This window comes from Gymnoscopelus microlampas (assembly GCF_963454915.1).
Source record: "Gymnoscopelus microlampas genome assembly, chromosome: 3".
Taxonomy (NCBI): domain Eukaryota; kingdom Metazoa; phylum Chordata; class Actinopteri; order Myctophiformes; family Myctophidae; genus Gymnoscopelus; species Gymnoscopelus microlampas.
In genome coordinates this window covers 10,061,183-10,074,387 of record NC_139940.1, presented here as the reverse complement: position 1 = coordinate 10,074,387, position 13,205 = coordinate 10,061,183, and the positions used below count along the sequence as shown (strand labels likewise).

At 40.0% G+C, this 13,205-nt stretch overlaps 2 protein-coding genes across 2 annotated transcripts in view; one reads left to right on the top strand and one right to left on the bottom strand.

The window, feature by feature from the left end:
- Positions 1–4,408: 4,408 nt before the first annotated feature.
- LOC311041710 (uncharacterized protein) lies at positions 4,409–8,782 on the top strand (the record flags this gene model as incomplete). The annotated part of the gene is made up of 5 exons (XM_084052189.1): positions 4,409–4,927; positions 5,053–5,185; positions 5,532–5,774; positions 6,557–6,880; positions 8,759–8,782. The coding sequence occupies exons 1-5, from the start codon at positions 4,722–4,724 to the stop codon at positions 8,780–8,782; spliced, it is 930 nt and encodes a 309-aa protein (XP_083908315.1). The 5' UTR covers positions 4,409–4,721.
- A 254-nt stretch (positions 8,783–9,036) lies between these two features.
- LOC311042371 (uncharacterized protein) overlaps positions 9,037–13,205 on the bottom strand; it is a 6,707-nt gene continuing 2,538 nt past the window's right edge. The window contains exons 4-7 of the mRNA XM_084053067.1: positions 11,565–13,085; positions 11,406–11,482; positions 10,719–11,162; positions 9,037–10,534 (exon numbers count right to left, since the gene is read on the bottom strand). Coding sequence (XP_083909193.1) covers positions 9,997–10,534; positions 10,719–11,162; positions 11,406–11,482; positions 11,565–11,729 — 1,224 coding nt within the window. The 5' untranslated portion in view covers positions 11,730–13,085 and the 3' untranslated portion in view covers positions 9,037–9,996. The remainder of the gene's footprint in view (positions 10,535–10,718; positions 11,163–11,405; positions 11,483–11,564; positions 13,086–13,205) is intronic.

The following is a 13,205-nucleotide window of genomic DNA, read 5'->3' as shown; positions in this document are numbered from 1 at the left end:
TTTCTTTTTAAGCGTCTTTTACCTTTATTTTAAAGGAAAAGGTTGCTGGAATGTGAACAGGCTTGCACAGAGAGAGAGAGGTAAACAAGTCTTTTACAAGTCTTCTATTTGCAAAGTAAACGTTTGTTAAGTGTGTTTGTCATCGGGATCTTTTAATGCTTTTTAGCTATATTTCATGTTAAGAGTTAGCCACATTAGCATTTATGGCTCCGCCAAATACAATACATTAATCTGTTAGATGGGGCATAAAATGAGACTTCTAACTATTAATTCCAACGTGACATCTGTTAGACCCACGTTTTATATTGTGGAAGCTTCTGAACGTTTTTCTGTTGATCTAAGCTATTAGCTTCTCCTATATTCTCATTTGTTTATGCATCTATCTATCTATCTATCTATCTATCTATCTATCTATCTATCTATCTATCTGTCTATGTATCTATCTATCTATCTATCTATCTATCTATCTATCTATCTATGTATATATCTATCTATCTATCTGTCTATGTATCTATCTATCTGTCTATCTGTCTGTCTGTCTGTCTGTCTGTCTGTCTGTCTGTCTGTCTATCTATCTATCTATCTATCTATCTATCTATCTATCTATCTATCTATCTATCTGTCTGTCTGTCTGTCTGTCTGTCTGTCTGTCTGTCTGTCTGTCTGTCTGTCTGTCTGTCTGTCTGTCTGTCTGTCTGTCTGTCTGTCTGTCTGTCTGTCTGTCTGTCTGTCTGTCTGTCTGTCTGTCTGTCTGTCTGTCTGTCTGTCTATCTGTCTGTCTATCTGAGCATGATATATGAGACATATCAATTCATTGATGTCACTGTTGCGTTTGTTAGTCTCCCATATGGAATCGTTTGATAATCAGTATAACTTTTATCAAGTTATACTGATCTGGGAAGCTAAGCTTATTATGTTAGCTGCTATCTATCTATCTATCTATCTATCTATCTATCTATCTATCTGTCTATCTGTCTATATATCTATCTATCTATCTATCTATCTATCTATCTATCTATCTATCTATCTATCTATCTGTCTGTCTGTCTGTCTGTCTGTCTGTCTGTCTGTCTGTCTGTCTGTCTGTCTGTCTGTCTGTCTGTCTGTCTGTCTGTCTGTCTGTCTGTCTGTCTATCTATCTATCTATCTATCTATCTATCTATCTATCTATCTATCTATCTATCTATCTATCTATCTATCTATCTATCTATCTATCTATCTATCTATCTATCTATGTATATATCTGTCTATCTATCTATGTATGTATGTACAGTCAGGGTCGGAAATATTTGGACAGTGACACAATTTTCATAATTTTGGCCCTGTACGCTACCACAATGGATTTGAAATGAAACACTCGAGATGCAATTGAAGTGCAGAATTTCAGCTTTAATTTGAGGGTATTTACAACAAAATTGAAAGAAGGGTTTAGGAATTGCAACAATTTTCAAACATAATCCCCTCATTTTAAAGGACCTTAAGTAATTGGACAAATGAATATAATCATAAACAAAATGTTCATTCTTAATACTTTGTTGAAAAGCCTTTGCAGGCGATGACTGCCTGAAGTCTAGAACCCATGGACATCACCAAACGCTGGGTTTCCTCCTTTTTGATGCTTTCCCAGGCCTTGACTGCAGCTGTCTTCAGTTGTTGTTTGTTTGCAGGTCTTTCTGCCTTAAGACGGAAGACATCAGCAGTTGATGACCGCAGGATCATTGCCATGGTAAAGAAGAACCCCTTCACAACATCTACTGAGGTGAGACAGACTCTCCAGGAAGTAGGCGTACCATTATCCAAGTCTACCATAAAGAGAAGACTTCACGAGAGCAAATACAGAGGGTTCACCACAAGGTGCAAACCTTTCATAAGCCTCAAGAATAGAAAGGCTAGATTAGAGTTTTCCAAAACACATCTAAAAAAGCCAGCCCAGTTCCCATCATTCTGGTACAGGTTGATCTTAGTTTCATCTGTCCAAAGAATGCTGTTCCAGAACTGGGCTGGCATTTTTAGATGTGTTTTGGCAAACTCTAATCTAGCCTTTCTATTCTTGAGGCTTATGAAAGGTTTGCACCTTGTGGTGAACCCTCTGTATTTGCTCTCGTGAAGTCTTCTCTTTATGGTAGACTTGGATAATGGTACGCCTACTTCCTGGAGAGTCTGTCTCACCTCAGTAGATGTTGTGAAGGGGTTCTTCTTTACCATGGCAATGATCCTGCGGTCATCAACTGCTGATGTCTTCCGTCTTAAGGCAGAAAGACCTGCAAACAAACAACAACTGAAGACAGCTGCAGTCAAGGCCTGGGAAAGCATCAAAAAGGAGGAAACCCAGCGTTTGGTGATGTCAATGGGTTCTAGACTTCAGGCAGTCATCGCCTGCAAAGGCTTTTCAACAAAGTATTAAGAATGAACATTTTGTTTATGATTATATTCATTTGTCCAATTACTTAAGGTCCTTTAAAATGAGGGGATTATGTTTGAAAATTGTTGCAATTCCTAAACCCTTCTTTCAATTTTGTTGTAAATACCCTCAAATTAAAGCTGAAATTCTGCACTTCAATTGCATCTCGAGTGTTTCATTTCAAATCCATTGTGGTAGCGTACAGGGCCAAAATTATGAAAATTGTGTCACTGTCCAAATATTTCCGACCCTGACTGTATGTATGTATGTATGTATGTATGTATGTATGTATCTATCTATCTATCTCTATCTATCTATCTATCTATCTATCTATCTATCTATCTATCTATCTATCTATCTATCTATCTATCTATCTATCTATCTATCTATCTATCTATCTATCTGAGCATGATATATGAGACATATCAATTCATTGATGTCACTGTTGCGTTTGTTAGGCTCCCATATGGAATCGTTTGATAATCAGTATAACTTTTATCATGTTACGCTGATCTGGGAAGCTAAGCTTATTATGTTAGCTGCCTGTCTCCTGTAGTTTACAAGCATGTTATGGTGTCTGTGTATGGTGTAGACACACATTTAAACTGTATGGAGGATCTAGGATGTAAAATGATGTGTACACTTGGCCAATGGCCAAATTATTAGATCAATGTATTTATTTTGATCTCTACATTATTATTATGGTTACAGTTGTATTGCATAGTTAAGTTTTAAGACATTTATACTTGGTTGTATGACAAATAGGTGCAATTGGATTATCTACAAGTTCACAACCAGTCACATTGCGTTTTGATCTTGTAGATCTGCCATAAAACATGAATAACCATCCTGTTTCTGTGCGTAGTCCTGACAGCCTGGATACCAGGTTCAGACAACACACCAGTTTCAGATACTGTAAGGACAGCGGTGACAGGTAAGTTGGTAATGTTGTTAGACACACATTTAAAGTGTATGGATGATCTTTTAAAATTATATGTGTACACTTGGCCAAATAGATCACAGTGTATTTGTTTTGATCTGTACAAGCACTCTGTACATTGTTATTATGATTGTAGTTATAGTGCATAGTTGTAATACCTATGTACTTGATTGTATGACAAATGTTGCAAATGGATTATCTACAAGCTCACAACCAGTCACATTGCGTTGTGATCTTGATTCTTGTAGATCTGCCATTTCTGAATTAAAATATGAATAACCTCCCTGTTTCTTTGCAAAGGAGAGTCCTGACAACCAGGAAGGATACCAGTTTCAGACACCAGTAGAAGATACTGGACAACAGTAGAAGATACTGGACAGTGGTGACAGGTATGTTCACTACAATAAGGTTTATTTTATTGTTTGTTAAAGGTTTCATTTATATGCTAGTTAGGGGGGGGGGAATCAATACAAAAATCAATAAGTAAATAATTCTTGCATTGACCATCTTATTAGCCAAGGGTGCATTTCGCCTTTCCGACATGTCGCCTTTCCGATGTTAACGAACCCTATACCTAACCCTAACCCTAACCGCACACGGAAGCCACTAGTCGGAGTGGCGAGATGTCGGAATGGAAGGAGCACCCCATTAGCCAAAAGTCACAGTAGGTTCCTATGTTGATATTGTTAGTCTTGTTATTACAATACACAAACCTCACCTCTATGTGCAAGACATTGTACCTAAAGAATACAGCCTTCTTTATGTGTCATTCTCAAAAGACTTATTCTTTATGAAAATCTAATCGTTTCTATATGCACATTTTTTTTTTGCATACAGGGACCTGAGCACCATTCATCCCTGACCCACTGTTAGAGACCATCTCCCATTGTACCTACACTGTGCCGCCCTGTCTCTCCTACTGACTGACAGCTACCAGCTTGTTTTGCCGGCCAGCTAACAGTCAGCCTAGCTGCTGAAATGAAGAAAGGCACTGTCAAACTGATGAAGAGGGCGGTCGGCTCTACGGAGCATTGTTCAGTCCCTCTTTGCTCTTCATCAGCAAAATTTACAACATTGAGTTTTCACCGTTTCCCAGATGATGCTGAACTGAGGGCGAAGTGGCTTGTTAACATCAGAAGGGACAACTTCACCATCACTCCTCGGTGCTATGTGTGTAGTAGGCACTTTATTAAAGAAAATGTGCTAGAAACTCCAGGTGGACTTCACCGGCTTAGAAAGGGGGCCTTGCCTGTGTTGTTCGAATGGAATGGATATCAAATCCGTCAACGTGTGGGTGTTTGGCAGAGGAGAGAAAGACCCGCTAACTGCCCAGATCAGACTGTCAGTGACAGTGATGACGATGATGCAACTGCAAGTGCGATGGAAGTGCCTTGTGACCACGACTACTGCACAGCCCCCAAACCTGCCGCTGTTGACCTGGCATTGAGTGAGAGGGATGAGATGCGGGATGAAATGCAGGATCTAATCGGTCAGCTGAGGAAACAAGTGGAGGACTTGTCACTAAAATGTAAGTTTGGGCTTCATAGATTTGAAGGCTCAGACTCACAGATTAGAGCCTTCACAAGGTGAGAATAACTTTCATGAAGCATACCAATTTCATATGCATTATTAATGTATGTAAATGTCATTACATGAAAGTAAAACCTTGCTTATAGTTATAGACAATGACAATCTCAATTTGTCTCCCAAGATTTGCTACCTATGAGCACTTGATGGCATTTTGGTTCCTGATCGAACCATCCACAGCCAACATGATCCGAGTCACCCGAGCACGGAGGGCCCAGCAGAGGAATGAGGAAATAACTCTACCATGTACTTACTCAGTAAGTTTACTATGGCTGGTTTAATATTTTGTACTGTGCTGTAAATCTGTTACTATAGAATTGCTATACCACAAAATGGTGCAATAAAGTAATCAATCAATGTGAAGTTAAAAGTACAGCCACATGGTGTTTGGGAAAATTTGTCCCCTGCATTTTACCTAGCATAACTACTTAGTAGCATTGAACAGCCACAGGCAGGAATATGTATAGTATGTATGTCTTGTTCGCTCGTTACATAAATAATGCCACTGCCCTGGACCAAGTTAGGCTTATACAATGTGGCAAACTAATGTAAATGTTTTCATTGCTAGACATATTTGTCTATGTTTTGTAAATTATCTTTCAGAGACATGCTCTTCCTCCGGTTGATGAATTCTTGGTCCTCCTCATGTACCTTGCGTTGGGGTCCACAGAAGTTGACCTGGCAGATCGTTTCGGGATCCACCCATCAACGGTCAGCCGGATCATAACAACGTGGACATATTACCTGTACTTTCTGCTGGGCTCACTGACCATCTGGATGTCTAAAGAGGAAGTTCAGGCTGTGTTGCCAAGGGAATTCAGGCAGAGCAAATACGCTGACACACAGGTAAACATAATCACTTGCATGAGTCTAGATGGAAAGGGGGGTCCACGTGCATAGGGTGGATTTTTTTTCCCGCCACCTGTTCTTTCTTAATCCTTGAAGGGTGGATTTTAAGATTCTGCCTGGTGCAAAGCTGAAATAATGTCCCATGGGGTTCATTTTTAACTATTTCTTACACATATTCTGACCTTAAACCCCAAGATGGAAACAGTAGAAACAAGCAAATTAACCTATTTAGTTTTCTCGACCCAAGGAATTCATTACAGTGGTTAATAAGATTACACCATAACTTGACTCTATTACAGAACAAAAACAGCTGTTCCCCATTCATGAATAACCTCTCAAGCTCAGTTGTAAAATAACTACATCTATTTGGAACTGTACTAGTACCACCTCACTGAAAAGATCAGTGGGCCTGATTCACTAAGTTGGTCGTAAATAAAGTGACTAAAGGGTGTATATTCTCTAAGAAAAAAACAACGTGCTATTCACAAAGGGGTGTGTAAATCCCTGATATGTACGGATCACAGTTGTTCCTCATTTTTGCCTGAAGGTCAGAGGCGCGTTCAAATGGAAGATCCTTTTCATTGCTTCACGCCCCCATTTAAGACCATAAAGCCACTAACACTCAAAATATGGATGTAAACAGCTTAGTGAATGAGGACCATTGTATCTCTCCAGACATTGTTAAAACCTGATAACCGTGTTTTCTTGGTCCAACTATTTATTACAGAAGGTGATCATTTTGTGTGAAAAATAATGTCTGATGTTACTTCATTTTGTAGGTGATTGTCGACTGCACAGAGCTGAGATGCCAACAGCCAGAAAGTTTGCCTCTTCAGAGTGAGATGTTCTCATCCTACAAGTCCCATTCCACCCTGAAGGGCTTGATAGGTATGGCGCCTCATGGATCAGTGACGTTCATCTCAGACCTGTATGCTGGCTCTGTCAGTGATAAGGAGCTGTTTAAGCAGTCAGGCCTCCAAGGCCTGCTGAAGGCGGATATGGCTGTGATGGCGGACAAGGGATTTTTGATAGAGGACTGTATCCCAGGTAAACTCTATCGCCCACCCTTCCTCTCAAAACAGAGCCAGATGCCAGCAGAACATGTGAAAAATACCCAGGAGATTGCACATCTTCGAGTCCATGTTGAGAGAATAATTGGACGAATTAAACTGTGCAAGCTCTTCCAGTCTGATGTCCCTGTGTCCTTGATGGGAAGCATTAACTCTTTGTGGACTGTGGCCTGCTTACTCACTAATTATCAATATGGACCTTTAGTAAAGGCCTGGGCACAACAGTCCTGAACAAAAATAGCAGATCTACAAGCTCACAACGCTACACAAAGCTATGAGCTTGCTTTGTAGCAAGTACAAAGCTATTCTGCACAGGCATAGCTTCAGTGTTCTATTAGTGTTCTATACATGGGCACCATTAAATGACCATGCACTGCATAATCCTGAGTTTCAATTTAGGCCCATGACCATCATCCAAGGGGATTGAACTCTGATCGTTTACCGGATGCCAGATGTCATTGTCTATTGTAGCAATGTTGTGTAACACAAAAGGTGACTGATTAGGTGGTAGGTTCTGTCTGCTCCCTCTGTGTATACATACTGTGGCATCTAAAGGATTTTTTTTGGGGCCAGTCTTCTAGATCTAAACCTGTAAAAAGCATTTAGAGCTAAACCTGTAACAAAGCTTAAAGGGCAAGACCACTTTGGTAGAGGTTTGGGTTGTGTAGTTACCTTGCCATGATGTAACTCCAAAGGTGGGCAAGAAATAAAAAATAATTGCTCCATTGATTAGAAATTGATAATTCAAAATATGCTCCTCATTGACTTACATTGTACGGTAAAACTGCTCTCAAAGTCACTCTTTTAGGACAAAAACGAACGCAAACAAAGTTGATTCAGACAATATAGAACATCACCAAACCCAGTACTGTTTTTTTTTTAAATAAAAATCAACTTCCTGTTGATTTTGCCATTTTTAACAAGTAGAAAACCCGGACTGGATCGGCGGATCCGGATCCAGATCTTCAAATAGTAAAATCAACAGGAAGTTGACATTTTTATTAAAAAAACAAACAGTACTGGGTTTGGTGATGCTTTGAGAACCACTGGTCTATCAGAAAGCTATTTGTGATAACAGTGTTGCTTCCGTCGCAGTTATTTGAACATTAGCATGTTGTGACATTATGTCACACATGGTAAAGTATAGTTACTCAATATTGGCAACATGAAGATGTTGCATGTCTCTTTTTAACAGATTAAAGTGGTGAGGACACATTGGCATGTTTTTACACTCAATTTATGAGACATTTTTTTCAAATTGTATTTGCTCCTTTTAATCGAGAAGTTGTCATTGTATTAGCCAGGGATACAAATACTTAACTCATTACACTGATAGAGCCAGCCATAAGCAAATACAGTAATAACATGAAATGATTAACTGATATTATTCTATACTTATATTCCCTATAAAACTCATGGCCAGACAAATGTGTTGCCACAAAGAGTTTGTAAGTACTTATCTATGGGAAAGTATAACTGAACTGATGTTGATAAAGAATGTCGGTGCCCACCTCTAGGTTATGGTCACTGAAATCTATCTATTTAGTTTGACTTGTGCACTAACTGTGTGAAACTGCGTTCAATGAATGAAGTGTAACTTTCTTTCTGTTGTCAGTGGTGAATAAATCAGTTGTGACAACGACTAATTGCTGAATACGATAAGAGTTCACTTTTGTATTATACTGGGGGTATTGTGCTCATCTACAGTGAGCTTCTGGAGATATTAGTGAAAAGTATACATTTACTTTCTCACACGCACACGCACGCACACACACACGCACACACACACACACACACACACAGAGGATTGGTGTACAGGGGGTCTGCTATTCTAGACCTACACATTCTGTGACATGAGTAGCCTGCGAATCAAGGTGTATGTGTCTCCTCATATCCTTTCACATGTCATAGGTGACCTTCTTTGCTGCACACTGAGTCAAAGTGCAAAGATGTCATGTCAAGTCAAAGTATCATTTGGAAGGAAAGAACATCTGTATATGGAGACAGGGTTGTATGAACAAAATCAGTTCTCATAATTTGGTTTAGCGGATCCCTGTAAATAACTCGAATCTACGGCACCCCATGAATTACATTGTTATTACTTTATTGCACCATACATTTGTCATATCACAGACCATACATTAACATGTAAATCTTTCCCCTTATGATACAGTATGTCACAAGGAAAACGGGAGAATATGAGTTTCCATTAGCACAGATTGAAAATGTTTACTTGACATTTAATCACTAGAACCACAGCATCCATATTCTGTAGGAAACATTCTCCAAAAATAGCCGATCTACAAGCTCAACAAGTTGCGAGCTTGCAGATCTGCTATTTTTGGCAAAGAGATTGGTGTCAAATTTAATGACAGTCAGTCCTAAAGATCACATTTAATAACAGTGTGGACATTACCTAAGGATGACATTTAATTCTATCTTGATAAACAAAAACACATTCAATGTATCTGTAAAAAACTAAAAACAAGCTAGGCAAAAGATACATTCATAATAAGCCTTTATTTTGCAAGTGGTTAAAGGCATGTGACATGCAGGGCTTTCATATTATAACATTTAAAGCGCTGTTTCGTTTTCAGATTGGCCTTGACAACTGATCTTTACTCAGTTTACAATTTAGGCTCCAGTGCGATTTACAAAGTACAAGGACAGACTAAGCTTGCGCCATGGACCTGCAAGCCAAAAACAGGGGGGGTCTAAGAAAAAAAGTACTCTAATGGTAAGAGAGACGAAAGTCCCTATATGATCACTATTCTGATTGATAGCACAGTAAAGATGTGTATGTTTTCCATGTTTAGCTACTGTAAAAAGCACCCATGAACCACATCACAACAGCCAGTTAGACACACATACAGGGACTGCACCCACAAGGCAAAAGGGAAGCAAGTGTTATTAATCTCTCTGTCACTGTCTGTGTTGTAGCTTCTGTTAAACTAACACAGAACCACAAGTACAGACAGAGAGAGAGACACATGTTATCAACGAAAAACTGTCAGCAATGTGAGCTGACAGTGTGGACAGTCAGTCCTAAATCAGGTAAGATCGAGCAACGTGTTGTGAGCTTGTAGCTCAGCTATTTTTGGAAAAGAGATTTGGTGTCGATTGGAAAAGAACACAAGTTAGACCATCACCTATGCCCTTCCTAAAAAGCTCTGCATATAAATGTAGAAATAGAACCAGCCACCCTTCAGTAGAATTGTTGACAACACCTTTGGATCCCTGTAGATTCTTTCAACAGAAATGTCATCTTGTGCACACACAACAAAGTCACACCACTCCAAGCCTGAAGTTAGGAGCTGGCCTTGAACTTGCCAGTAGTAGGCATGCTGTGTTTTCAAGACAGGTGAGCCGTTCTTCATGGTGAGGTATTTGCAGTCCACATAGCTAGGTACATTGGGACACTTGAACTCTACCAAACCAAAAGGTCGGTTCTCTAACGGGTCAAACACCTTGCCGTCAGGGGAGGCTGCAAGCCAGGGAATATCAGGGTGAATGACAAGGCCACACGGGTAGTAGTTGATGTTCTTTTTCTTGGCATACTCGATTGCTGCCTCGATCTCCATGTCCAGGCCCCTCCTCATGTCTGCTGTTTGTATGGTGCCCCTGAGAATTCTCTCAGCCAAATTACTAGCTGAAGTCAGCGTCCGTACATGGCACGCCTCTCGGAACCTGGAGGAAGTGGTACAACAGTTAAAATAATCACAGGGCACAATGCGATGCCTTATGAGCTTGTAGATCAGCTAGTTTTGGTATTGTTGTGCAACACTTGATTGAGAAACTATTAAAAGGGCTTTCCAAAAAAAAAAAGTTTTTGGTAATCGTTAATTAAATAATCAATAGTTTTCAGCCATACCTGGAAGCGGTCAGTCTTGCCTTGCGCAGTGCTTTCCACTCCGAACTGACACTCTGCTCTGTTGTTGCTTCCTCAATTTTCTGAGCTGTTACAAATGAGACTTGAAGAGACTTTATGTGAAATTCTTCATGTTCACTAAAGACAAAGTCTGGTCTGGCTTGCTGGTCTGATCTCAGTCTGTACTCATTCAGGGGGAGTGGAGGGAACGGTGGAGCGTCTTCGTGATGCAGTATCTGGCGTGCTTTCATTGGGGGCTGTTGGTAAGAAAGAACACTTCCCGCCTGGACAGGTCCAAAGCGTGATTCAACCATGGGTTTATCTGCAGACATCCCCATGGTGCAGACTAATGGCCTGGACAGGGGGTCAAAGTTCTGGTATGCCTCTTCAACATTGAGCACAGCGAGGTCAGGGAGAGGTCCAGCAAGAGCCTTGTAGAGTGTGCTTCTGTAACACAGATGAATCAGAATCAGATTTATTGTCACATCACAGGTTTACAAGTTAAAAGAGTGGGTATACTCCACATTTTGTATATTTAAGAACTAAACATGTAATAACATTGGTGATTATTTGATTATTTTATTTACTGAATGACGTTAATAAACTGGTATGTATTGCTAAATATCACAAGAATAATCTTTTCAGTGTTTATCCGTGTCAGTAGTAAAACAGTAGTACATATTTACATACCTAATTCCTCCTTCTGATGTTCTTGTCTTCGATGGCTTGGTGATGATCATTTGGCCAACTGGACCAGGTTTCAGCCCCTATGAGTACATTTAGGGGTGCTTAGGTCTATGAAAAAATATGACATGATAACAAAAAAAACAATATACATTTTGAACTCACCATGGTTCTCGGTTTATGCCACTGTTGCTCCGTCTCAGTGCAGCTGTGTACGGGGGGGACAACTTTTGCACCCGTCTCAGAATAATGCGCTGACTGTAGGAGTAATGCGACAATGTGGTTGCAAAGTGCACTTCCAGCGACACACGAACAATGCTGCCGAGTCATTATGACTGGCTTTGAATGTTTCAGGACAACCTGAAAATTAAAAGAAAAGAAAAAAAAGAAACAAGTGAAAAATTATATTAGAAAAGAAACATTGAATTTGATTGTTTCAAACCTTGAGCAAGACACTGAACCCCAAATTGCTCCCGGTGAGCAGGTTGGTGCCTTCCATGGTCTCCTCCTTCATCGGTGTATGAATGTTTGTGTGAATGGGTGAATGTAATTCAATTGTAAAGCGCTTTGGATAAAAGCGCTATATAAATGCACCATTTACCATTTAGGTAACATGAGACAAACATCAATGATAATGATAACCCAGCAGTAACTTACCTGTTGAAGACTGCTTTGATACTTACCAGCAATTGTAATGATTGAGAAGGCAGATCATGTACAGAGAACACAGCCATGAACAGGCTTTGAACAGAAAACAAGTTAATGAACATGCAATCAACAGAAGAATATGCCATGAACGGGCCATAAACAGATAGCTAGGCCATGAACGGGCCAGGAACACAGGCAGTTGACAAGAGTCAAGAACTAACACCACCAGGGCTCCAGAGTGCACCCATTTGGGGAGGACATGCACCCAAAAATCTGTCCAGTGCAACTACAAATTTCACTTGGTCACACCAGTGCACCTTCCTGTACATTCAGCAGGTCTGTCCATGTGTAGGTGCATCTTCAACAGGGGGTCCATCCTCAGATTTACTACAGGGGGACTGCCTAATCTTTGTGTGATAAGAACCTTTTAAATTATTTTTTTAGTTTACAATAACCACGTGAGCCAAAAGTAGCAGATCTACAAGCTGACAACGCCTCGCTGTGGTGTAATGTACATGAAAAAGGTAGGCGCACCAGTGCAACCAAATAAAACGTTAGCCTGGAGCCCTAACCACACACCATCCCTAGATTTCACCATACACTTAAATTGTGCGGCTTCTCATTCTTCTTCAGTGACCTGTAACAACAGGCTCTGATGCTGACTTCTCCTGTCAGCTTGTCTTTATTTGAAACTGTCAGACATAAAATATGACATGATAAACAACATAGATTGACCAAGACTAATTTCTTAGTGTTCATTGTATTCTGTCAACACCAATTGAAAAGGAAAGATGAACGTTACTTACCTTCATAGTTGAAGACATAACTGGACACATACAGTCTAAACCCCTTGTCCAATAACGAGGTAGGAGCTTTACTGCTCGCCTTTACCATTCTGTGGACATCAGTCACTTTCATTTTGGGCAGTTCTTCCAAACATCGCGTGTAGAACACCGACTGAGCCATGGCTGAAATAACAACAGGTTCAACGGGAGATGGTCTCTAACAGTGGATCAGGGATGGATGGTGCTCAGGTCCCTGTATGCAAAAAAAAAGATGTATATAGAAACATATAGAAACGATTAGATTTTCATAAAGAATAAGTCTTTTGAGAATCACACTGTATTCTTGCTGTATTCTTTAGGTACAATGTCTTGC